This window comes from Ovis canadensis, chromosome 2, assembly GCF_042477335.2.
Source record: "Ovis canadensis isolate MfBH-ARS-UI-01 breed Bighorn chromosome 2, ARS-UI_OviCan_v2, whole genome shotgun sequence".
NCBI classification, from domain to species: domain Eukaryota; kingdom Metazoa; phylum Chordata; class Mammalia; order Artiodactyla; family Bovidae; genus Ovis; species Ovis canadensis.
In genome coordinates, this window is record NC_091246.1 from 102,796,056 (window position 1) to 102,823,250 (window position 27,195).

General features: G+C 45.6%; 1 protein-coding gene across 1 annotated transcript in view; it reads right to left on the reverse strand.

Annotated features, from left to right (window-relative positions):
- The window catches only part of SCARA5 (scavenger receptor class A member 5), a 133,538-nt gene that overhangs the window by 85,738 nt on the left and 20,605 nt on the right, over nt 1-27,195 (reverse strand). Inside the window, exon 3 of the mRNA XM_069574174.1 lies at nt 15,863-15,991. Coding sequence (XP_069430275.1) covers nt 15,863-15,991 — 129 coding nt within the window. The remainder of the gene's footprint in view (nt 1-15,862; nt 15,992-27,195) is intronic.

The window sequence follows — 27,195 nt, forward strand, 5'->3', positions numbered from 1 at the left end:
TTTAATCCCATGCCTGCAGTCAAGTGATCATTATTACCCCCAATGTAATGTTTCTTTAAAATGAGGTTTAAATAATTTTCCCAGATCACAACTCATAAATGATCAACTGATATTTGAACTCAGGTTTGCCTGGTTCCAAAACTTTTGTTCTTTGCTCTACGCTGTTTTACAGTTTATCTGTGCACATCTGCTCTTCCAGTTGGTACGATCTTTATGGCCAGTGCCTCTCCTCATCCCTCTTGACATCTTGCTGTGTCTAACACAGTGCTCAGGCATGCTGTTGGCACTGAACAAGCATTTGTTGTTTTGGATTTGATGCCAGAGGGCTCCAAGCCCCTGGGCAGGGGCAGATGAGGCATAATGCCTAGAATCATTGCAAAAAATTCCCAGAGTTTATAACTTTTCTCCAAAAGTGCAGAGAACAAGAGATAGTGGCTCAGCTTCAATCCCAGACGACTCTCCTAGTCATCAATTAGTGATGAGATCTACGTGATAACTCAGGGCATGCACAGCAGAAGATAGAACCAGAAAGCAGACGGAAAGGTAGGCTTCACAGGTGCAAATACTGAGCCATGAAGAGGGGGTTAAAAGCTGCGGAAGGAAGCAATAGCCTTACTCAAGCAAGCTTATTTGCTTAAATAAGTAAGCTCTTTTCTTAGCAAGACCTGGCTGCTGTGTTACAGTGCCTCTAAAGTTTCCTCCAATCCTGGCTTCTGGGAGAGAAATCAAAACAATTCACAAGTCTCTCTCAATACTTTCTGTATTGTTGTTGCTCAGTCGCCCAGTCATGTCTGACTCTTTGGGACCCCATGGACTGCAGCACGCCACACCTCTCTGTCCTTCACCATCTCCTGAAGTTTGCCCAAGTTCATGTCCATTGCACCAGTGACGTCATCCAGTCATCTCATCCTCTGAGACTGTCTTCTCCTTCTGCCTTCCATCTTTCCCAGCATCTAGGACCCTTCCATTGAGTCAGCTGTTCTCATCAGATGACCAAAATACTGGAGTTTCAGTCCTTCCAATGAATATTCAGGGATGATTTCCTTTAGGATTGACTGGTTTGATCTCCTTGCTGTCCAAGGGACTCTCAGGAGTCTTCTCCAGAACCATGTGAAATGAGGGCTGGAGTGTGGTACAGTTGATGGGAGGTTTTTTTGTTTTGTTTTGGTTGGTTGGTTGGTTTTTGGCCATACCCTGCAGCTTGTGGGATCTTAGTTCCCAGGCCAGGGATTGAACCTGGGCCCTGGGCAATGACAGCTCAAGTCTTAAACAATGGATCACCAGGGAATTCCCCAGTTGATGGGTGTTATTCTTGATTACAATCATTTAACAGAACTGGTGATATTTACTCATAACTACATGCCATAGGCTATTCCCTGGTGGCTCAGAGGTTAAAGCGTCTGCCTGGAATGCAGGAGACCTGGGTTCAATGCCTGGGTCGGGAAGATCCCCTAGAGAAGGAAATGGCAACCCACTCCAGTACTCTTGCCTGGAGAATCCCATGGAGGGAGGAGCCTGGTAGGCTACAGTCCATGGGGTCGTAAAGAGTCGGACACGACTGAGCGACTTCACTTTCACTTTCACATGCCATAGGCTAGTGTAAGCAGTTTATATGGATGGATTAACATAAGCCTCACCACAGCACTGTAAAGTGAGAGTGTTACCACTGCCACTCTATAGACAGGGATACCAAGACTCAGGAAGCTTGAGTAACCCGCCCAAGGTCACACAGTACATGGCAAAGCCAAGATCGGTACCCTGGCAGTCTGCCTCTAGCCCCTGTGCACTTGGACGCTGAGCAGTAGGTGGTGCCACAAGCTGGCGTCTGGGGTGCGAGCAGTCCCAGATTCACCCATGTCTGCTGTCCTGGTCCAGGTTCCTGCTGCCTGGCGGGGTCCACAGGCCAGCACAGGAAACTGCCCTGAGCTTGGCTCCTCATCCAGACACCGAGAACTGTTTTCTGGAGTCCTTCAATTATTCGAAGGATTAGATGACATCGCATATGTGAAAATTCTTTGAAAACCATGAAGCCCGACCCAGAAGCGAACGATGAAAGGTTTACTAGTGGTCAGGACAAGCCCGGGGAGGGGTTGGCAAACTTTTGTAAGGGGCCAGGGAGTAATTATCTTTAGCTTTGCAGGCAATCTAGTCTCTGTTGTTGCTGTGTTCAGTCATGTCTGACTCTTGCGACCCCATGGACTATAGCCCACCAGGCTCCTCTGTCCATGCGATTTCCCAGGCAAGAAGACCAGAGTGGGTTGTCATTTCCTTCTCCAGGGGATCTTTCCAACCCACGTATTGAACGTGTGTCTCCTGCTAAGCCATCGGGGAAACCCCTGGTCTCTGAAATAACCATTCAACTCTGCCCTGGTAGCACAAAAGCATCTGTAGATAAGACATAAAGTAATGGGTGTAACTGTGTGCCAATAAAACTTTATTGACAGAAACAGGCAGTGGCTGGATTTGGCACTTCATCTAGAAGAAGGAGTCAAGGGGATATAGCTGAGACAGGTCCTCTGCCCTGTCCCATCCAGTTTTTGTAACAATTTGACTAAAGACCAAGAGAGCATATTGTCAGATTTGTAGGTGACCTTCCTGGGGGCCCACTTTTCTCATCTCAGGGGTGGTTAGCCTCCGTCAGAGTCAGAGAGACACAAAGTTCCCCCATCCAGTGGAATCTTGTGTGGAGCTGTAGGATGTCAAATCTCTTCCTCCGTTTTATCCTTCTGCCCTGGAGCTAGGGTGAGGCTGGAGTGCTTCCAGGGGAGCCCGGACGGCGTGAGAAGTTGGGGAACCCTACGTGTGATGAAGGAGAAAGGTGGTCTCTCAGGAGGGGAAGGTTCAGGTTTAAGGCTGAAGGTTGGTGGAGGGGCTGTGAGGTGTTCCCTGCCTCACCTCACGGGACAGCAGCTCGTGCGCCTGGGCTGGCGCGCCTTGGGTCCAGTCTTCCTGGGAGCCGTCCACGTGGCGGCAGGCTGTAGGGAGGGGAGCGGCTTGTGATGCTGGCCCAGAAATGACTGATGACACCCTGCTGAAAGGCAAAGCTCAGTGACAGATGTCTGACTCCGGATTCAAACTCACCCAACAGGCTCCAACACTTGGCAGAAAGCAGCGTGATGACATTGAACTGGGATCACTAACAAGATCTGTGTTTAAGTAAAGGCAACAACCAAGCCACCAAAAGCCAGCTGTACTGATGTGGGATGGAGGAGCCCTCAGGAGGCAGTGTTCCTTTTTAGAGAAATCTGGGCTTGGGGTGGGTGGGCAGAGGACCTGATTATTCGTGACTGCCCAGCCCTCCATCACTTGGAGGTGATGTTGTGTGTTACAGTGAGTTACTGCCAAGAAGGTCCATGCAAATTTAGGCTACATCAGCATACACAGAGGGTCCAGATCAAAGGTGATCTGGGAATTCCCTGGCAGTCCAGGGGTTAGGAATCTGAGCTTCCACAAGGGGCACGGGTTCGATCCCTGGTCAAGGAACTAAGACCCCAAATGCCATGCGGTACGGCCAAAACAAAAACAATGTTGGTCACAGCCCAGCACACCCTGTCCTGGCCAGACCACACCAGGAGTCCGTGGTTTAAGGCTGTTTACCACTAAAACCTGTGGTATTCCCAGGTGGCATTAGTGGTAAAGAATCCACCTGCCAGTGCAGGAGACACAAGAGACACGAGTTTAATCCCTGGAGAAGGAAATAACAACCCACTCCAGTATTCTTGCCTGGGAAATCCCATGGACAGAGGAGCCTGGCAGGCTACAGTCCATGGGGTCTCAAAGAGTCAGACACGACTGAACAACTGAGCATGCATGCTTGTTGGGAGGATGGCCATTATATGGAGGTATTCAGTTTAGGCCACACATTAAATGAGCACCTACTATGTGTGCAGGGTATTACATTAGGCACTGGGAATGCAAAGACAAATAAGACACAGTGCCTTATTGTGAAAGAGCTTTCTTTTGGAATGAAAGGGGACGCTCAAGATGATGTTAAGTCCCTTCAGTCATGTCTGACTCTTTGTGACCCCATGGACTGTAGCCCACCAGGCTCCTCTGTCCATGGGATTCTCCAGGCAAAAATACTGGAGTGAGTTGCCATTCCATTCTCCAGGGGATCTTCCCAAGCCAGGGATCAAATCCGTGTCTCTTATGTCTCTTGCATTGGCAGGTGGGTTCTTTACCACTATCACTACCTGGGAAGTCCTTGAAGGGGACCTGCTGCTGCTGCTAAGTCGCTTCAGTCGTGTCCGACTCTGTGCGACCCCATATCTGACTCTTTGTGACCCCATGGACTGTAGCCCACCAGGCTCCCCTGTCCCTACAATTCTCCAGGCAAGAATACTGGAGTGGGTTGCAGCAGGCACATAAACTCTAACTTATAATGTGCAAGACCAGGGAATCTCACAGAGGTCTGCAAACCAGGTCTCACGAATGACTGTTGAAGGAATGGGGCTTGCTGAGCCTGGTGTTTCCAACTCACTGAAGAATAATCATGAGGGTGAGGGAAGAGCCTCACTGTGAATTGTTCCTGCCAGAGAAATGAGAAACAGCGAGTATGGGACAGTCGAGGGTGACGAGGATTGTGGCTCCGGTCCGTAAGAGCAGGAGCTGTGGTGGGTCTGTCCATGGCTGTTCTTAAGAGCACACTGCCTCCTCCATCTGGAAGTCAGGAGGGAGGTTCCTGCCCTGGGAGGGAGGGTGTTCATGGCATCCCCCTGAGACCCCTTCCAAGGCTGAGCTCCCAAGTGGCACTGTAGAGCTGGCTCACCCGCACTGCCGCAGACATTGTTCTGTTTCTCGGCATCCTGACCCCATTGTTGCCTTTGCAAATCCAGGGCCCCTCAGGGTCTCCAGGCTTCCTACCCCAGTGAGTTTATTGAAACCGTGTGGGCTCTGAGCACGTCACCTCCCACTGCGCTGGGCACACCTAGTTCCCTCTGTTTATACACAAAGCCACTGGGTGCACAGGCAAAATGAAGAGGTTTCTAATTCTTTGCTATTCTGACAGCAAAATCCCTCTGCTTGTTCCAATGATGATGATGATGATAACAGTAAAACCAAAATCATATCTAATATTTATTGATCACTTCCTATGTGCCGGGCACTAAGAGTTTTCATGCATGAATTAATTTCATCTTCACAACAATCCTAGTGGGGAGGTACCATTGTTATCCTATTTGATAGAAGAGGAAACTGAGGGTTTGAAAGGTTAAATGATTTGCCTTGAGATTATAGATACCTTCAGAGACACAGCCTGGACTTGAACTCAGAAATTTTCTCTCAAAATCCATATACTGAAGTGCTCGGTCACGTCCCACTCTTTGCGACTCCATGTAACCTGCCAGGTTCCTCTGTCCATGGGATACCCCAGGCAAGAATACTGGAGTGGGCTGCCATATCCTCTTCCAGGGTATATCACTGACGTAGGGATCTAACCCACATCTGCATCTCTTGCCTTGCAGGTGGATTCTTTACTTTGAGGCATCTGGGAAGAGCTTATACTGAAGAGAATGTAACTCTTGTTGTAGAATGTTTGAAAGACACACAGACCAACAGAACTCTCCTTTAGCCAACTGTTTTTCAGATTTAGGTTTGTACCCCATTTGTGGATCATAAAAAAAATATGGGTTGTGACCATTTTTTGCTAAATGAATGGAATAGAATAGAAAGTCATCAGTATTCATCACACATTTAAGATTATTTCCGTTATGAATATATATGTGAACTACTTGTCATGTGAAATACATTTGTTAATGCAAGTAACGGTCAAAGTTTGAGAAACATTGATCTAGTCCAGCCTGCTCATTTTATAAATGAGTGTACAAAGGTTCAGATGGCAAAGTGATTTTTTCCCACAATCACAGGGTGTTAGTGGAGGACATGGGGCTAAACCCGAGTTTTTCTGACTCTCAGTTTATGCTATCAAGCTTAACTGACTGCAAAGAAAGCAAGAAAAGGCAAGAGCAATAATACTGATCGTAGTGGTAATACTGTGTTTTGTTTTGTGTGTATGTCAGTTGCTCAGTCGTTCCTGACTCTTTGCAACCCCACAGACTAACCCACCAGGCTCCTCTGTCCATGGGATTCTCCAGGCAAGAATACTGGAGTGGAGGAGGGAAGTTGCTATTCCCTTCTCCAGGGAATCTTCCTGACCCAGGGATTGAATCTGCATCTCTTGTGTCTCCTGCATTGCAGGCAGATTCTTTACCATCTGAGCCACCAAGGGCAGTATTACTATAATAACAATTATAGTAACTACTACTTTTATTGTGTTTGTCTTTTTATCGGAGGATAGTTGCTTTGCAATGTTGTGTTAGTTTCTGCTGCACAGCAAAGTGGATCAGCTATACGTATACAAATATCCCCTCTTTTTGGATTTCCTTCCCATTTAGGTCATCACAAAGCACTGAATAGAGTTCCCTGAGCTATACAGTAGGTTCTCACTAGTTATTGATTTCACGCATAGTATCAATAGTGTATACGTATGAGTCCCAATGTCCCAATTCATCCCACACCCTTCCCCCTACTTTTATCATGTTTAATGTGTGCCAGGCACTTGTCTAAATGCTTTAGATATATATTATTAACTCTCATAACAACACATTCCAATCCCAAAGAAAGGCAATGCCAAAGAATGTTCAAACTACCACACAATTGCACTCATCTCACACAAGAGCAAAGTAATGCTCAAAAGTCTCCAAGCCAGGCTTCAACAGTACATGGACTATGAACTTCCAGATGTTCAAGGTGGATTTAGAAAAGGCAGAGGAACCAGAGATCAAATTGCTACATCTGTTGAATCATAGAAAAAGCAAGAGAGTTTCAGAAAAACATCTATTTCTGCTTTACTGACTACACCAAAGCCTTTGACTGTGTGATCACAACAATTCTTCAAGAGATGGGAATACCAGACCACCTGACCTGCCTCCTGAGAAACCTGTATGCAGGTCAAGAAACAACAGTTAGAACTGGACATGGAACAACAGACTGGTTCCAAATCGGGAAAGGAGTACGTCAAGGCTGTATATTGTCACCCTGCTTATTTAACTGCTATGCAGAGTACATCATGCGAAATGCCAGGCTGGATGAAGCCCAAGCTGGAATCAAGATTGCTGGGAGAAATATCAATAACCTCAGACATGCAGATGACACCACCCTCATAGCAGAAAGCAGGGAAGAACTACAGAGCCTCTTGATGACAGTGAAAGAGGAGAATGAAAAAGTTGCCTTAAAAATCAACATTCAAAAAACTACGATCATGGCAACTGGTCCCATCACTTCATGGCAAACAGAGGCAGAAACAATGGAAACAGTGACAGACTTTATTTTTTAGGCTCCAAAATCACAGCAGATGGTGACTGCAGCCATGAAATTAAAAGATGCTTGCTCCTTGGAAGAAAAGCTATGACCAACCCAAACAGCATATTAAAAAGCAGAGACATTACTTTGCCAACAAAGGTCCATCTAGTCAAAACCATCTAGCTATGGTTTTTCCAGTAGTCATGTATGGATATGAGAGCTGGACTATAAAGAAAGCTGAGCACTGAAGAACTGATGCTTTTCAACTGTGGTGTTGGAGAAGACTCTTGAGAGTCCCTTGGACTGCAAGGAGATCCAACCAGTCCATCCTAAAGGAAATCAATCCTGAATATTCACTGGAAGGGCTGATGCTGAGGCTGAAACTCCAATACTTTGGCCACCTGATGCGAAGAACTGAGTCATTGGAAAAGACCCTGATGCTGGGAGAGACTGAGGGCAGGAGGAGAAGGGGACAACAGAGGGTGAGATCGTTGGATGGCATCACTGATTTGATGGAAACAAGTTTGAGCAAGCTCTGGGAGTTGGTGATAGACAGGGAAGCTCGGCATGCTGCACTCCATGGGGTCGCAAAGAGTCAGACACGACTGAGCAACTGAACTGAACAACGCAATGAGGCAGGTATAATTATTTCTCTCATTTTCAGATGAAGAAACTCAGGTAGAGAAAGTGCAGGTCCCTTGGGCAACCTAGCTGGTAACAGAGAATGGGAGATTCAAACCCAGACACGCTGGCTTCAGAGTCCATGGCATTAACCAGAATGAAGAGCTGCATGGCCCTGTCTGTCCTAATATTCTCCCTGAAGGCTGTGATGCCAGCACAGTAGACACCATGAAGTGTGTATCTGAATATAGCATACCTATATAGCTACTTCTTCCATGAGCCATGGTCTCGGACAGTAACTCCATATTTACCATGTCCTTTAGACACTCGGCTCAAACAGAAAAACCATCTTTTTTGCACAAATAAGATCCCCTCCAAGTTGCCTTGTCTCTCATTCATTCACTCATCCACATATTTAAGACAACGTGCACTTGCAGCACTGAATATAGTAGGTAAGATCATTACTTTTTCCTTTTGGCAGCGCCTCGCCACATGTGGGATCTTAGTTCCCCAACCAGGGATCAGACCTGAACCCTCTGTATTGGAAATATAGAGTATTAACCACAGGACCACCAGGGAAGTCCCCAGAATTATCTTTAAAAGACCAAACTGGGCATAACACCCTACCTTGTTCCAAAAAAGGATTAAGGCAGTTTATGAGGATATGTGAAATACTCTTAAATAACAGGAGATGAGACCAATATAAAGGGAGAACAAGTTGGAGACGCTAAATGAAGGCAAAAATGAGACTAGCGGAAAAAACACTTTCCAGGAAGTCAGTACGCTGGCTGTGGGTCCATAAAGGTCTCTAGGTTCCCATTTTAATTGCCTACAAATTCACACATCCTACAAGGCGGTTATAGCAGCTCTCAGTTTGCATTAACTGCCTCCCTGAAAGTGATTTTAATTACTTTAAGATCCACAGCCTCCTTCGGATGAAAACAAACTCATTCCTCAGGATAAGTACTTCTTCTTCTGAGACTAAGGCAGAAAACCCCTCTCTACAGGCCCTCTTCATGGACATTATGTGACAGAACGAACACGGTCCTCAAGGGCAGCCTCACAGAGAGCACAGGATGGCACTGCGCATGCTGTTCCTACCAGTGTCCCAGGGAAGGCTGAGGGCATCACGCTTTAAATTCCAAGATGCGTGATGGTATCAGTCATCTGTGGTATAAAGGGGTATGGGCTCTGAGCACACTGTTCTCTGGTTGCAAAGTCAGAGACAGACTTGCTTGAAACAAAGTGATCTAAAAAGAGGTGCAACCCAAGGTTCTTCGCAGCCAAGGCATGGAAGCTGCCTAAATTTCCATTGACAGAGGACTCTATAAAGAAGACTTGGCACATATATACAATGGAATATCACTCAGCCATAAAAAATAATGAAATAGGGCTTCCCAGGTGGCTCAATGGTAAAAAAAAATCCACCTGCCAATGCAGGGGATATGGGTTAGATCCCTGGTCCAGGAAGATCCCACATGCCACAAAGCAACTAAGCCCATGCATCACAACTATTAACCCTGTGCTCTAGAGCCCGTGAGCCACGACTACTGCAGCCCTCCTGCCCCAGAGCCCCTCCTGCTCTGCAGCAAGAGAAGCCACTGTATTGAGAAGCCTGGGCACCACAATCAGAGAGTAGTCACTACTCTCCATCACTAGAGAAAAAGTCTGTGCAGCAACAAAGACCCAGGACAGTCAAATAAATAAATAAAACATTAAAAAAAAAAGAATGAAATAATGCCATTTACAGCATCATGGATAAACCTAGAGACTGTCATACTGATTGAAGTAAGTCAGATAAAGAAGGAGCAATATGATATCCTTTATATGTACAATCTAGAAAGAAATGATACAAATGAGCTTATTTACAAGACAGAAACACACAGCCTTTGAGAAGGAGCTTATGGTTGCAGTGGGTTGGGTGGGAAGGATGTAAGGAAGGGATAGTTAGGGAGTTTGGGATGTACATGTACACATTGCTGTGTTAAAATGGATAACCAGCAAGGTCCTATACTGTATAGCAAAGGGAACTCTGCTCAACGTTATGTGGCAGCATGGATGGGAGGGGAGTTCAAAGGAGAAAGGCTATATGTGTATGAATGGCTGAGTCCCTTTGCTGTCCACCTGAAACTATCACAACAGTGTTAGTTGGCTATTAATGTTTAGTCACTAGGGACTGTAGCCTGCTAGGTTCCTCTGTCTCCGGGATTTCCCAGGCAAGAATACTTAAGTGGGTTCCCATTGCCTTCTGCAGGGGATCTTCCCAACCCAGGGATCAAACCAACATCTCCTGCATTGACGGGCAGATTCTTTACACTGGGCCACCAAGGAAGCCCTGTGTATTGGTGATACTCCAATATAAAAAGTTAAAAAGAAAAGGAGTGCTCAGTTTAAACAGCATTTGGGTGAGCTGGTGTTCAGCTCTCTCAAGCTGACACTGCCCCAACCCTCCAGCTCTCCAGAACCAGGCTCTCCTTTGCAGAATTTGGCATGGAACATAAGATACTACATCATACTGTTCTAAGGCATGTGTGTGTTATGTTTTTAAATCCTCCCAGAGCAAAAATTACATCTTTTATTCCCCAGCTATAGACAAATGTTTGTGTTCCTCCCAAAGTCATCTGTTGAAATCCTAACCCCCAAAGTGAAGGTATTACCATCAAGGAGGTAGGGCCTTGGGGAGGTAATTAAGTCATGAGGGTGGGGTCCTCTGGATGGGATTAGTGCCTTTATAAAAGAGACCATGGAGAAATTCCTTGCTCTTTCCTCCACATGAGGACACAGCAAGAAGACAGCCACCTATTGACCAGAAGTGAGCTCTCATCAGACAGAATGTGCCAGCACCTAAAATTCAAACTACCTAGCCTCCAGAACGGTGAGAAATTAATGTTTTGTTTTGTTTTGGTTTTTTTTGCTCCTTACTTTGGGTTTAATTTGCTCTTTTCTTCTTCTTTTTTGAATAACAGAACCACATTTATTTAAGAATGTGTTCCAATATCAAGTGGCAAAGTTCAACAATGCAAAACCGAAATTACTTTTGCACCAACCTAATAGTTTTACACATCAGAATGCATACGTTTCAGTGCTACTCTCAGTTCTTCTCACCTTCTCCTTCCCGGCCTATGCCCCTCAGCCTGCCATAATGCTTGTCTTTTAAACCATCTGGTCTGTGGTAGTTTGTCATGGCAGCCTGAACGGACTAAAGACGCCAGGGCTTACTCTGGTGTCCTGCACTCACTAAGCACTCACGTGCAAGTTAAGCACTTCCTGAGGCTGTTGATGGCAATAACTGCTGCTGTGCAGAAAGGATTCAGTTAAGGCAAGAGAGGAGCCCATATTTCACCAGGAGCTCTTGCTGGTTCAGTTCTGCAGTCCGCATTGCTGTAACGCTCCCTCTTTCCACCAGACTAGATCCCCAGATGTCCCCCTTTCTGCTGTATCATTGCCGTGATAGGAGTTCAGATTTCTCGGTGGAGGCATGACAGACAAGGGGAAGAAGACATAGGTCCTGATGACCACCCTTTATCATCACAGTGCTCTCACAACCGTCATGGATAAGGGCGAACCTCCTCTAACTCCTGAACTCCATCACAGGGGACATCTTCCCTAAAGTGCTAATTGGAGGAGTTTCTGAGCACATGAACGTCTAATCTCAATTCTCTTGTTCATGAACTTAAAGCCTAATACTCTGTACTGTCTAAAACATGAACCCAGAACAGAATGGAAACATAATAGGGGAACCACCAGTCCAGATAATAAAATGAGTTGAAGACATAGATAATAAATGATAATAAATGAGTTGAAGATAATAAAATGAGTTGAAGACTTAGAGGAATTTGGGAAGAATGCACTGATGCTGGTTCCTTGGGAAATGATGGAATCCCATGGGTATAGAACCCAGCGATGGTACAGGAGAATAAGAGGAAAGCTCCCAAGAGGATGCTGGTGGGGGATGGATAGTTAGGTAGATTGGGTAGAAAGCTCAGTTGAGAACTAAATTTGGGTAATGGCTGGATTAACCTTCTGAGAGGGGATGCTGAGATGTTGCATAGCCACAGGTACAGTATTTGCCTTTTATTTTGAATACTTGGATAAACCAAGAAATTGAGAGAAGCCCATGAGAATTTTTATAAGAACACTGTTTTATAGGGACTTTCCTGGCAGTCCAGTAGACTTTGCCTTCCAATGAAGAGGGTGTAGGTTCGATCCCTGGTCAGGCAGCTAAGATCCCACATGCCTCATGGCCAAAAAATCAAAACATGAAACAGAATAACATTGTAACAAATTCATTGAAGACTTTGAAAATGGTCCACATTGGAAAAACCTTTAAAAAAAAGAGTAATAGTTTATGTAATGTGGTTTTAATTTTGTAATATTGAAGTAAGAACAAGCATCTGTTCTACAATCAGATATTATCCGTCAGGTATTCAGACATGGCACTTCCTGCAGCGGATGATTTTAGCATCCAGTTGTCAGATGCATAAGCTTTGTGTCAATGAGGAGGTTTTGAAGCCTAAGAGTGGTTCAAACAGAACTCCTCTTGTCTTAGTCAGCTAGGGCTGCCATAACAAAATAACACAGGGCAGTGGTTTAAGCAGCCGACATTCATTTGTCACAGTTGTAGAGCCTGGGAAGTCCAAGATCAAAGTGTAGGCAGGACTTCCTTGGTGGCCCAGTGGTTAAGAATTTCACTGCTAATGCAGGGGACACCAGTTTCACCTGGCCTGGGAAGAGTCCACGTGCTACAGAGCAGCTAAGCTCGCACGCCACAACTGCTGAGCCCGTGGTCTAGAGCCCACAGGCTGCGCCTGCTGAGCCTACATGTCCTTAAAGTCCATGCTTTGCAATGCTCGGAGAAGCCACATGCCTCAGCTGGAGAAAGACCTCGTGCAGCAACAAAGACCCAGGGCAGCCAAAAAAAAGCACAGGCAGATTCGGTTGTTGGTGAGGGCTCTGTTATTGGCTTCAGAGGGCCCTGTCTCCCTGTCCCCACTTAGCAGAGATCTCTGTCGTTCTCTTTCTATGTCTCTCTCCTCTTTTCCTATATGGTCACCAATCCCATCATGAGAGCCCCATCCTCATGACCTAATTAGCTCCCTGGAGCCCCACCATCCAAATACCATCACACTGGGGGTTAGAGCTTCATGCATGCATTTTGGAAGGGACACAATTCAGTCCATAGCCTATCCTGTGCCAGGTGACCTCTGCAGGGCACTGGAGAGCACATTCTGTCCCAAAAGAGGGAGCAGCTCCAGCAGGACATCTACCAGAAGGCCAGGCTAGTTCTGGTTTACTCGGAACCGTAAATCTCCCATCACCTTGGTATTTAAACGGAGCATCCCTGGAGGTCTTCAATCAGGACAATTGGAAGAAACTTCCTACCGAAGCTCAGGCAGAGCCCCTTTGAAGAACCGCAGGCTTATCCATCACATTCCTAAGTCCCCTCTCCAAGGGAGAGGCAGCTGGGGACGGTAGTCCTTTATTGGCGGTTGTTGTTGTTTAGTTGTTGTGTCCAACTGTTTTGCGACCCCATGGACTGTCCATGGAATTTCCCAGGCAAGAGGTTGCCATTTCCTTCTCCAGGGGATCTTCCCCACCCAGGCATCGAACATGAATCTGCTGCTTGGCAGGCAAATTCTTTACCACTGAGTCACCTGGGAAACCCATCCAGAGGCCCACATGATTTTCCAGACAAGAACCTGGGGAGGTGACAGCGGCCAGGCTACAGAGCCAAGAGATAAAGCCCAACACTCTGCTTCATCAGATTGGTTCCAATCCACCCCTAAATCTTCATCCCCAGAGGCACTGTGGTACTCATGAACTTCGGGTTCAAAGGTAATCATGATGATCAAAATCCTCCCCAGGTTTTCACACGGAATAACTAAGGAGCAAGGCAACTTTTCCATGAGATTAGGAAACCATGTGCCACCTTCCCTTCTGAAACTTCCAGAATGGTCATCGTAAATCCCATTCAACTTCCAAGCCAGGAGAAAAAAAACTACTCTCTGTGTCGAGCTGGGTAGCCCTTCTGGTTAGAAACCCTCCTCTGTTTTGAATGGGAATTTGTCTCGTTACAAAATCCACCCATTCACTTAGTTCTACCCTCTGAGACCACACAGAACTCTGCCCACCCTTTCCCACCTGGCAGCCTGTCAGACACCAGAAGGGAATCTTCGTTCCCCAGCCACCCTTCTCTGCACAAGAGATGATGCCCTTCCAGGCCTCCCAGGCCTTCCAGGGATCTGCCCCAGGGTTCCCACCAGCCTGGCTCTCACCTCTAGACCCTCTTCCATCACCTAAAATTTCTCACTCAGCTGCGTAGTTATAACACCATAGCTCAGCTTTCCTGCTGCGCTGAAACACTTTCCAAAAATTCTGGAAATCTGTTATGGTCATGGCTGCCAAGCCCACAAAACCCAAATCCCAATCTCTCACTGAGCAGCCCAAGAACATGTGCAAAAAAAAAAGAAAAAAGAAAACCCTTTGGCTGGACATCATCTCTTGGTCCCTGGGATGAATCATAAGTTTCTTTCCTTGTTGCTCTTGGCTGCTCCCCCCAGGTCAAAGTTGATGGTTGATGAGACAGATACCACCCCTAGTGATACCCTCTGCTCTGAGTGTGGAAATCACAGGGCAAAGGCAGCACTGAATATCCCAGCACAGGGTCCAAGTGATTACACTCATTGACAGAAGGTGACACAAGACCAGGACTCGCTCCTGAGGGGTCATCTGCAAGAGTTTAGCCTCCCTTTTCCTGCGTTTCCCTCCCAGAGTTAATGGCAGGAATTAAGATTTAAGTCAAGGACTCCACTCAGCACTCCAAGTCAGCTCTGTGTTGCAGGAGACTTTCTTTGACTAACGCCTCACACACTCCCCACCAGGATCTCCGTGCAGCACCCTCACTTCCTCTGTCTGCATCTCCACTGGATCACCATAGCACTTGTGTGTCAACCTCACAGGCACCATCACAGTCCCTGTTGCATTCTGCCATGAGACAGGACTCTGCCTCTGTGCTCCTGCCTTGTCCCCTATACTGGGACCTCCTGGAGGGGAGCTCCTGGGTCTTATTTATCAGTATCTCCGATCCTAGCATGGAATCTGACACAAAGGAGGCACTCATGTAAGATGAATGATGCTGAAATGAGCTGATGCCTTGGCCTCACTTTGTCAAGCCTTTCATATCTCCATAGAGATAGGTGGGAATTGAGCATCCCTCCCTCTGGGTGGGAGTCAGGAGAGACCACCATGGCCTCCGTGCCTGTGTTCCACCATCTCCATCACAGTGGGATGACCTGTGTGTGAGCTGGGCTGCTCAAAGTATGGCATCCTCCACCTGATCCCTTCCTGAGTCCATTAGCTCTGCTTCTTCCTGGTTAGAGAACGTGGTCCAAAATCCAGACCATCACCAGCCTATTCTATAAGCAGAAACTGGGGAGAAGAGCCCGGCTGACCTGGGGCAGATTCATCCCAGCCCCAGGAATCACAGAGGGGCAGCAGGTTGACCACAACCCTGATTAACCTCAGCAATGAAGTGTCTTGTAACTATTTCCATCATATCCCAGGACAGGGGAACCAGCCTGCTCAGTACAAACCACAGCACAGAGCTCTGGGGAGGCCCAGTGTAACGCACAGTGTCAACACGATGAGTCAGGACAAGGCAGAAGCCTCTTAAGAGTAGCTAGGTCTCTGCTCCGGGACTTGGAGATTTCCCACCCTCACATAGCCCCTGCCAACTCATCCAACATGACATGAGCAGTGCTGTTCAGGATCACGCCTGGTCAGAAAGACCAGCCAGCTTCCCCCTTTGTGGTTTCCATGGTAACAAGGGTGGTGTTTGGACTCCTGACTGTGGGAATGAACAGCAGAGGCTCCCCCTCCCCATTTCCCATCCACTCTCACCTCCTGCTCACTTAAAGGCCAGGGTGGCAAAGGATGCTCTTACCTGCTAAGATGAAGATGCCCACGAGAATCAGGAAGACCAGCAGGTAGAGCCCGAGGACTGCATGCTTCAGGGCCGACAGGGAGCCCAGCTGGGTACAGCAGCCACCTGCTCGTCCTTTGTGGCATGGACCTAACAATAAGGGTGGGAAGAAGAGGGGAAAAGACATTTGAAAATTCCCAAAGCCACTTTGCTCTTTTGGTCTCATCTCTCCCTGATGTACGTGGATATTCATGTGGCAGCGCTCCCCACCCCCCCTCCCCCCACCACACACACCTTCTGCACATCTGTAATGCAGGTGGAATGGTAGGGAGCATCTCAGAACTGTGATAAGCTTTTCAGCTTCTCTCTCTCTCCTCCTAACCTCTGCTCATGAATGAGCCAGAAGGCATCCCAACAGCTCACATGGCCACACAAACCCACCCTCCTGGAGCCAGTGCAAGTAACAGAGAAAGCCAGTATAGGCTGCCCTTTACAAATGTTATTGTCCCACGTGATCAGGAGAAGATGGAGAGCATTTTAAAAAGAGGTTGCAAACTCCAGCTTCTAACAGTGGCAGGGAAGGGAGGTGGGCCAGGTGGATCTGGGGAACCCAAGAGTGCATGCCTCATCTGGAAGCGGTTGCTATGTCGGAACGAGGGCCAGGTGTTGACGGGTCCAAAAATTTTAAGACAAGCCAGAAATGAAATCTCCCTTTTTTATGTGTTGACAACTAATTAGGGGGGAAAAAAAGACAAAGGAAAGGAAAAACCGCTAGAGAGTGTAAACAAAATAAAACACATTTATACGGCAGGGCTGACCACCAGTTTACAACCTTGGGTTTAGATTTACAGGAAAACATAGTACAGAACTCCATCCTGTGAAACTATTCAAGGCTCACCAGGTTCTGGTCAAAATGGAACAGCAAAATACCAGAGTTCTAATGGACCTTGGGACTTCCCAGGCGGCATTAGTGGCAAAGAAGACATCTGCCAACTCAGGAGATGCAAAAGACACGGGTTCGATCCTTGGGTTGGGAAGATCCCCTGGAGGAGGACATGGCACCCCATTCCAGTATTCTTGCCTGAAATATCCCATGGACAGAGGAGTCTGGCTGGCTACAGTCCATGGAGCTTCAAAGAGTCAGTCACGACTGAGTGTCTGAGCACAATGGACCCCACGGATTGTCTAGTTCAATCCCTTCAGTTAATAGATAAAGGCTGTCAAATGTAAGGGACAGACCCTGGGGTGAGGATGCCAGGTCCTGATTCCAGGTCATCTTTCCACGAGAATTCTTCTTCCAGCCTCCTTCAGACGACTGCTACAGAGGCCAGCAAGCTCACCTGTCTCCACCTACTCGGTTGACTGACAGAGGAGAAGAAGAGATGCCATTCTGCCCTGACTCCCAGCATGGCAAATAAGAAATGATGGAGCTTTTTTTTTTTTTTCATAACGTGCACGTATTATGTTCAATCCCCACCCCCTGCAAGGGAGAGTATTGCCAACTAGAGAACTGTTCATTGCACAGGGAGGCAGATGTGGGAGCCAGAAAAGGTTGACAACAGATGTTGAAATAATTGGTATTCAAAAAACATTTGTAGAGATGCTGTGATAGGACTTCCTAGCGGTCCAGTGGTAAAGACTCCATGCTTCCAAGGCAGGGGACACAGGTTCAATCCCTGATCAGGGAACTAGGATCCCACATGCCATGAGGCACAGCCAAAAGATATCCAATTTTTTTTTAATTAAGAAAAAAATATGCTGAGATGTTTGTGATCCTTGGTACCTTGGGATTCACCAGGGAGGTGCTTCAGGGGCTCCTTATTACCTATCAGGTAGCATTGCCATAGCTCACCAGAGGTACTGTTCAGTGAGGAGCATTTTCCCACTCGTTTATTCTATTTTATTGAAAATACTGTTGCTAAAACAGCTAAGTAGAACTCTTACATAATATTTCCATAAAACATCGGGTACGACTTGGAACACGTTGTCGAGAAATACAAATTCAATTACCATTCTCGTCAACCCTCAAATGTTAGCAAATTTTGAAGAGTTAACCTGATTTTCCACTAAGTCTTGCGCAAAGTACATCTTTCTAATGTACCCTAAATGTTCTTTTCCAGAATGTTCTATCTTTTCCCACACAGTATGATCTATAACCTGTTTTGCTCCTAAATATGCAAGCTTCTTGTAGCATTTTGTCGTTTTTGTTTGTTTCTCATGAGAACAGCTGGCTGGCCAGTTGCAACTCAGTAGAGAAAAGTTTATTTCCCTCAGGAACCTGAGTTTATTTCCCTCAGGAACATAGGCATAGCATCATGTATTGCACAACTATTTTTCAACAAAAATTTAAAGCCTTTATTGAACTTGTGGCAATATTGTTTCTGTTGTTTATGGTTTGGTTTCTTGGTCCCAAGGCATGTGGGATCTTAGCTCTGCGACCAGGGATCGAATCCACAGCCTTGCATTGGAAGGCGCAGTCTTAACCACTGAACCGCCAGGGAAGTCCCTAAATATTAGTATCAGCTCTCCTGCTCTAAGCGCCACTTCCTCCTGAGATGATGATGAGAAGGATGGCAGCCTAGCTATTGGGAGGGACCAGAAGATACCCAGGCTGAAATGCCATTATCCTTACGTTTATCCCAGATTCATCTTGGGCTTCTCCATTCGTTGGCTTTGTTTGACCCCTTCCTATTTCTCTTGAAGGTTTAATTAAATTTAACCATACGCTGTTAACCGTTCCAATTTCACTGGACAATTATATGTTCATTATAAAAAGAATCTATTCTCTCAAAAAGATGTTGCTATAATTTTTTTTGCACATAACTTTTTTACTAAGGCACAACACTTACATTATACCTTGCCTGAGCTTGCTGCCAAGTCACTTCAGTCGTGTCCGACTCTGTGCGACCCCATAGACGGCAGCCCACCAGGCTCCTCCGTCCCTTGGATTCTCCAGGCAAGAACACTGGAGGGGGTTGCCATTTCCTTCTCCAATGCATGAAAGTGAAAAGTGAAAGTGAAGTCGCTCAGTTGTGTCTGACTCTTAGCGAACCCATGGACTGTAGCCCACCAGGCTCCTCTGTCCATGGGATTGTCCAGGCAAGAGTACTGGAGTGGGGTGCCATTGCCTTCTCCTGCCTGAGCTTGAGGAAGTCCATTGTGTAAGTTGAGCATTAATACAGTAAAAGATTAAGTGCAAACAATACAGAGTCATGGATTGACCAGTGAGGCTACTTCATGATTTATAAAGGGATGTGTTAGTGCTAATTGCCATTCAGTTTGAAATTTTTCAGCTTGAGAAGGAAAACAAAATAATCGGGACCTCTTCCTTCCTCTAGTGATGAAAACATTTTCCTAAACCAATGAGTTACGAGGGCAAAGCTTCTTCTCTTTTACTCCCACTAATTAGAACATCATCCCTTGATTGTCAAGTCTGTGCTGACCTTCAATGTTGGCAAAATGAGGGGAGGAAAATCACAGAGTCAAGAAGACTATGGACTTGCATTGTTTTGTTGTTGTGTGTTTGTTTCTAGCTCACTGTAAGAGTGGGTCAAACTTCAGTGATACAGTTCTAATTTTTTCCCATCAGAAAAAGAGTGGAGAGAATTCCCTGTTGGTCCAGTGGTTAAGACTCCACACTTAAACACTGCACGGGGCACAAGTTTGACATCTGGTCAAGGAATTAAGATCCCGCATAGTGCATAGCCTGGTCAAATAACTTTTTTTTAATTAAAAAAACAAAAAGAGTAGCTCCCTTCTCCTCTACCTGGGGCTTCTGTCTAATAAGTGCCACTGGTGACAGGTCCCTTAGTCCACACACACACACGACGCAGAACTTCCTCTGAGAGAGCTCAGTTCTTTTAACAAACTATTACTTTGTACATCACACAAAATCTGTTTTAAACAGAACAAGGGTTTCAAACAGAGATTTTCCACCAACGGTTAGACAAGCAGAACTCCACTGAATGATTCTGGCAAGATGGCTAGTGAAAAGGATTGTAAGGGAAAGAAAGAAGACAATATAGGGTAAAGACGAGTTACTAAGTCTGCCCCAAACACATTTATTAATTTTTTAATGTAGTATGGCAGCAGCATGTTAGCTAAGTAAACCATCCAAATTATTTAAGTTTAGTGGAAGACTGAAGATGCTCCAAAACCATGCAATCAGTAATATATTCACTTATTTACTTTTTTAAAAAGTAAAAGAAATGAGCCATCAAGCCATGAAAAGATATGGAGGAAACTTAAGCGCCTATTAGTAAATGTGTGCATGTGTGCAAAGTCATTTCAGTCATATCCAACTCTTTATAACCACGTGGACTGTAGCCTGCCAGGCTCCTCCGTCCATGCAATTCTCCAGGCAAGAATACTAGAGTGGGTTGCCATGCCCTCCTCCAAGGGATCTTTCCGACCCAGGGATCAACCCCCACATCTCTCATGTCTCCTGCACTGGCAGGCTGCTTCTTTGCTGATAGCACCATCTGGAAAGCCCATATTAGTAAGTAAAAGATGCCAATCTGAAAAGGCTATTTACTGTATCACTCCAGCTGTATGACATTCTGGAAAAGGCAAAACTATGAGAACAATTATAAGATCAGTGGATGCCAAAAGCTGGGAGTGGGGAGGGATGAATAGGTAGAGCACAGAGGACTTCTAGGGCAGTAAAACCACTCTGTATGATACCATAATGATGGATGCTTATCACTGCACATTTGCCTAAAACATTGCACATTTGTGCAGAGCAGCAAGAGGGAATCCTAATGTAAACCATGGACTTTGGATGATAATGATGTCAACGTAGGTTCGTCAGTTGTGACAGGTGTACCTCCCTAGTGGGGGATGTTGATTGTAAGGGGGGCTGTGCATGTGTGGGGCAGGGGGCATGTGGGAACTCTCTGTAGTTTCCACTGAATTTTACTGTAAAACCTAAAACTGCACTAAAAATTAGTCTACTAAAAAAAAGGAAAGGTTTTGACTTATGGATCGTTGAGATAAAAGTTGTTGCTGTTCAGTCACTAAGTTGTGTCCAACTCTGCGATGCCATGGACTGCAGCATGCCAGGCTTCCCTGTCCTTCGCCATCTCCCAGAAAAAGAAAAGTGAACATTGCTCAGTTGTGTCTGACTCTTTGTGACCCCATGGAGTATAGTCCATGGAATTCTCCAGGCCAGAATACTGGAGTGGGTAGCCTATCCCTTCTCCAGCAGATCTTCACAACCCAGGAATCAAACCAGGGTCTCCTGCATTGCCGGTGGATTCTTTACCAACTGAGCTAGTTTGCTCAAATTCATGTCCGCTGAGTCAGTGATGCCATCCAACCATGTCATCCTCCATTGCTCCCTTTTCCTCCTGCCCTCAATCTTTCCCAGCATCAGGGTCTTTTCCAATGAGTCAGTTCTTTGCATCTGACAAAGCGTGGTTCACTGGAGGAGGGAATGGCAAACCACTCCAGTATTCTTGCCTTGAGAAAACCCATGAACAGTAAAAACTCTAACAGACTTTTATTAAGCATCCACTGTCCTGCTGTGGCAGCCATCTTTCAGGATGGCTCCAGAGGATCCCACCCCCTTGCACAGTCACTTTCTGCACTCTACAGGGATTGGTTTGTGTGACCAATAGAATATGGCACAAGTGATAGCGTGTCACTTCTGAGATGAGACAAAAGACACTGCTGTTCCCTCCTTGCTTGCTCTTTATCTCTCTTGGAATATTCATTTGGGGGGAAGCCAGCCTCTATGTCATGAATACACTATGGAGAGGCTACAAGCTAAGGAACTGAGGCCTTCAGCCAACAGCCACGTGAGTGAGTCTGGAAGTAGTTTCTCCAGCCAAATCAGGACATCAGATGACTACACTCTGGCTGAGATCTCGACAGCAGTCTCATGAGTGACCCAGAGCCAGGACAACCCAGCTAAGTTGCTCCCAGACTACTGCCAAATAGGATTATACATATACAAATTAAATATATGGGATTATAAATATGTATATACACATATTTCTGAGCAACATTTTGGATCTGAAAAAAAGAATCTTAGGTGTCCTTTCACCCCCATGGCTTTCTCAGAAACAGGGTGAGACAATAAATTTTTGTTGCTTTAAGCTGCTAAGGTTTGGGGTAATTTGTTCCGCAGCAGTAGATAACTAATACACTATGGTAGGCAGCGGGAAACACAAAGACAGCAAGCTGCTCAAGCTGCTTGAGGGAAAGATTTTTGTCAGCATCGTTTATGTCCAACTTTTCAGTTCCTAAACCAGTGCTGGCATATAGTAGGCATTCAGAAAATGTGTTGAGTGAGAGATGAAGATAAAATCACTGCCTTTCAGATGCTCACATCTGAGGGGAAGATGTATAAACAGATAACTATTACAGAGGTGGAATTAAGTAGCATAGTGGGGTGATAAGGCACAAGCCGAGTGTGGTACTGCAGAGGCAATGATTCTTCGCGTCAGCAGCTCATCCCAGGGTCTGCCTGGAGGAGGCAGTAACTCAAGGCTTTGAAGCCCAGGCCTTCATAGATGGGCTGAAATTTACTCTTTTTCTCTAGCTTGATCATCTTATTTTTAAATTTGAAAACTATGACTTTAAGATGTAGGTTTATAGCAGACAAGAATAGGGGCTCCCCAGGTGGCTCAGTGGCAAAGAATCTACCTGCCAAGGCAGGTGACACAGGAGAAGAGGGTTCAATCCCTGGGTCAGAAGATCCCCTGGAGCAGGAAATGACAACCCACTCCTGGAGAGTGGGTTGCCTGGAGAATCCCATGGACAGTGGAGCCTTCTGGGCTATGGTCCATGGAGTCACAGAGAGTTGGACATGACTGAGCGATTGAACATATGACTTTAAGAAGAAAACTTTCTTCCTCCATATGAGAACAGTTCTGAGGAACGTACCAGACAAAGCTGTTAGTTATTAAACATAGTTGTTTGGTTATACACAAAACCAGATCTAGAGAGAGAAGAGTGCCACCAAAACAAAGCAAAAGCTCTTCCAAGGTCTAGGAGAATCAAGGGAAAGGTTTTTCACCTCTTGATGGCCTCCAGAAAGGAGGGTGTCATCTCAGGAGATCAAGAAGCCAAGAGAAGGAGGCTCAAGAGCCTTAAAGAAGACTGTGGCTTCAAAAGAGCAAAGAGCAACTCAAAAATAAGTACCAAGTGATGTGCAGAATGGATTCTGCATGGCAGGCTGGGAGATGTTGTTTATCTCAGTGGGGAGTCCTGCTTCCTGATGAATGGCTGGAAGTAGTCAGTGGATGGTTTCTCAGACTCTGCACATTGCATCCACATGAAGCCTGCACAATTTTGCCAGAGCTGAGTATTCCTGGGATTATTTTCTTTTTCTACTGTGCGTGTGTGTTAGTCACTCAGTCGTGTCTGACTCTTTGTGACCCCATGCACTGTAGCCCGCCAGGCTCCTCTGTCCATGGGGTTTCCCAGGCAAGAGTACTGGAGTGGGTTGCATTCCCTTCTTCAGGGGATCTTCCCAACACAGGGATCAAACTTGGGTCTCCCGAATTACAGGCAGATTCTTTACCATCTGAGCAACCAGGGAAGCCCCATTTTTAAACATTTATGTATTGGCTATTGTGAGTCTCTGTTGCTGCATGAGGGCCTTCTCTAGTTGCAGCGGACGGGAGCTACTCTGTTGGGTGTGCAGGGTTCTCACTGCAGTGGCCTTTCTTGTTTTGGAGCACAGGCTCTAGACGCACTGGCGTCAGGAGCTGTGACTCGTGGGCTTAGCCGCTCTGGGGCATGTGGGATCTTTCCAATCAGGGGTCGAACCAGTGACCTTTGCATCGCAAGATGGATTCTTAACCACTGGACCACCAGGGAAGCCCTCACTCCACTTTTTTTAAACTGAAATTTATGTAATAAGGGAATTTTCTATCATCTTCATAAGCAGAAAAATTAGTGTCTTCTTATTATATTATTACTAATGGAGAAATATCAATAACCTCAGATATGCAGATGACACCACCCTTATGGCAGAAAGTGAAGAACTAAAGAGCCTCTTGATGAAAGTGAAACAGGAGAGTGAAAAAGTTGGCTTAAAGCTCAACATTCAGAAAACTAAGATCATGGCATCTGGTTCCATCACTTCATGGCGAATAGATGGGGAAACAGTGGAAACAGTGTCAGATTTTATTTTTCTGGGCTCCAAAATCACTACAGATGATGACTGCAGCCATGAAATTAAAAGACGCTTACTCCTTGGAAGGAAAGTTATGACCAACCTAGACAGCATATTCTAAAGCAGAGACATTACTTTGCCAACAAAGGTCCGTCTAGTCAAGGCTATGGTTTTTCCATTGGGCATGTATGGATGTGAGAGTTGGACTGTGAAGAAGGCTGAGCACCGAAGAATTGATGGTTTTGAACTGTGGTGCTGGAGAAGACTCTTGAGAGTCTCTTGGACTGCAAGGAGATCCAACCAGTCCATCCTAAAGGAGATCAGCCCTGGGTGTTCATTGGAAGGACTGATGCTAAAGCTGAAACTCCAATACTTTGGCCACCTGATACGAAGAACTGACTCATTTGAAAAGACCCTGATGCTAGTAAAGATTGAGGGCAGGAGAAGAAGAGGACAACAGAGGATGAGATGGTTGGATGGCATCACCGACTTGATGGATAAGGGTTTGAGTGGACTACTCCGGGAGTTGGTGATGGACAGGGAGGCCTGGCGTGCTGCGGTTCATGGAGTCGCAAAGGGTCGGATACAACTGAGTGACTGAACTGAACTGAATGGACTAATAATGGAATAAGTAAATGATATTTATTCCATTAAAATAAATATCTAATTATTAAAACAGCAAATTCACACCCATAGATCACTTTGAATACTGCTGTCTTGCATATAGTCACATTCTGAGAATCACTGATGTTAGTAAAAGTAATTAAATCACAGTTCAGTGAAAGTTGCAGGGGAAAAAATGTTGATGCACTTCACAGAAGACTTCTCTTATTGAGAAGCAAAACAAAACTTTTTGTATGTTCATGATAATAATCCAGAAGGTAGAATGTTTAAGAGAAAGTGCCACTGAAATAACCATGTCAGAACCTTGCCCTTATCTTTGGTACTAATCTCATTATTCACAATTGTTGATTTCCATCTCTGTCTTCCAAAGGTCTCCCGAGACTCACACATCTCCCTATCCATCAACCAGCACACAACAGAACCATCGCAATAAGTTTCTTTACAAGAACAAAGACATGTGTAATCCATTCATTTTTGGTGCAAAGACTGGTTCTCAAAGTTACTGTGTGCAAATAGTTGACACATTTCTGCTGGCTGCAAAACATATTTTTTGAGCAAAATTTTGGTCCCAAAAAATAAAATCTTGGCTTTCCTTATTCACCCATGATTTGGAATTGCTACTTAGTGCTTATAGAGGTGAATTGTGGGAGAAATTCGTTGGAACTGAATTGACATTTAATCCTGGCTGAGTAGCATCATTAGGCATGGCTCTTCTTAGACATCTAGAAGCCTGAGCTGTTCCCCTGGATGTCCTAATTCCAAGTCAATGATGAAATCACATATCTATGGCAACAGGTACCCAGTTCTGGAGTAAGGCATTTGTCATTATCAAAACAACATGAAGACATATTTTTGGAAAATCAATGAAGTCTCACTATTATCAGAGCTTCATTTTAAAACTTTAATTTCTCTTCAACAGGACACACACAAAAGGGGGTTGCCTAAAACTATTTATTATTCCCTGAGGTTAAAATTGTGAAGCATTCCTTTTAATCATGGGAATAAGAGGCACCCTAAAGAGCTTTTGCTAAAATACTGCCTGCTGAGGGCAGGGAGGTGATTAGGAGCAAAGATTAAAGAACAGAAAAGGAAAATTTATCTGAAAACTACTCAGCCCCAAACAGTTGAGCTGAGGAAGAGTCTGGAGATGGTCCCCCGATGTCAGTGGGAGCCCCGGAACCACAGGGCCTTTGTTTCCTGGAGGATGTATTGTATTAGGCAGATGAGGGTTCCTGACACTCTCAAGGATACAAACATGGGTATGGGGCTCTGAGCAGGCTGATTCAAAGCCTGCCTCTGTTTCATACTGGCTGGGAGAGCCTGAGAAAGCATTCTGAGGCAGCCCCTGCATCAATTTAGCCTTTCTTTGCAAAACTGATTTTTCAGTTTCTTTTTTTTTCTGTAAGATTTTGTTTGATGTGGACCATTTTTTAAAGTCTTGATTGAATTTGTTAACAATATTGTTTCTGTTTTAAGTTTTGGTTTTTTGGCCATGGGGCATGTGGGCTCTTAGTTCCCCCAATCATGGATTGAACACATGCCTCCTGCATTGGAAGGCAAAGTCTTAACCACTGGACCACAAGGGAAGTCCCTGATTTTCCAATTTCTTAACTATAACTTTAAGGCATTTGGGGAGTTATTTTGAATTTATTTGCCTCCCACTTGAAAAAATACTCACAAACTGCATTTGACCAAAAATGGGCATTGTTTGCATTATTGTATGGCAGAAACCAACATAACATTGTAAATTTTTTAAATATACATTAAAATTAAAAAAAAACAAACAGAAAAAAGTGGGTATTAACTTCTTCCCAAAGAATCTGAGTCTAAATAATATAAAAAAAAATAAAACAGAATGAAATGATTCAACTGACACCTACTTGAGTTTCAGCAACAACAAACAGGTGGCTCAGTGGGTAAAGAACCTGCCTGCAATGCAGGAGATACAGGTTGGATCCCTGGGTCAGGAAGATCCCCTGGAGGAGGGCACAGCAACCCACTCCAGTATTCTTGCCTAGAGAGTCCCATGGACAGAGGATCCTGGTGGGCTACTGTCCATAGGTCGCAGAGTCACACCGACTAAAGCTGCAGAGCCCACGCACACACAACACACAGCCTTTTTCTTTCTTGTCTCCGTGGTCCCACAGCTCCTATACAGCAGGTGGAGATAAGGTTTTTATGGCTGGGAGGGACCTTGGCACTCGTTTCATCGAAGGATCTTGTTAAACTCACCCAAGGCTGATTTCATCATCCTCACTCTGGTTACTCATCACCCACATTGTTCATCATAATAGAGAGCCCCAAATGACCTCTGTCTTTGAAGCCGCCATGGCTGGCTTTCTGGCTTTCACGGGGACCTCTGTTTACTTTCCCTCAATAAAGCGAGGAGAGGGTGTGAGGCAAGGGCATGGCAGAGCAGTTTCATCTGACCTGAGTCTGGGAGGGTCCCATACCACCAGTGGGGTCCGAGTGAGCACCCAGCACCAACTGGCCCACTGGCCCACACGCCTGAGTCTTAGAGGCAAATAGCCCTGTGAGGGCAAGAGACGAAGGAAACTACAGTATTCCATGTGATCAGATGGGATCCCATTTCTAAGAAAGGGAG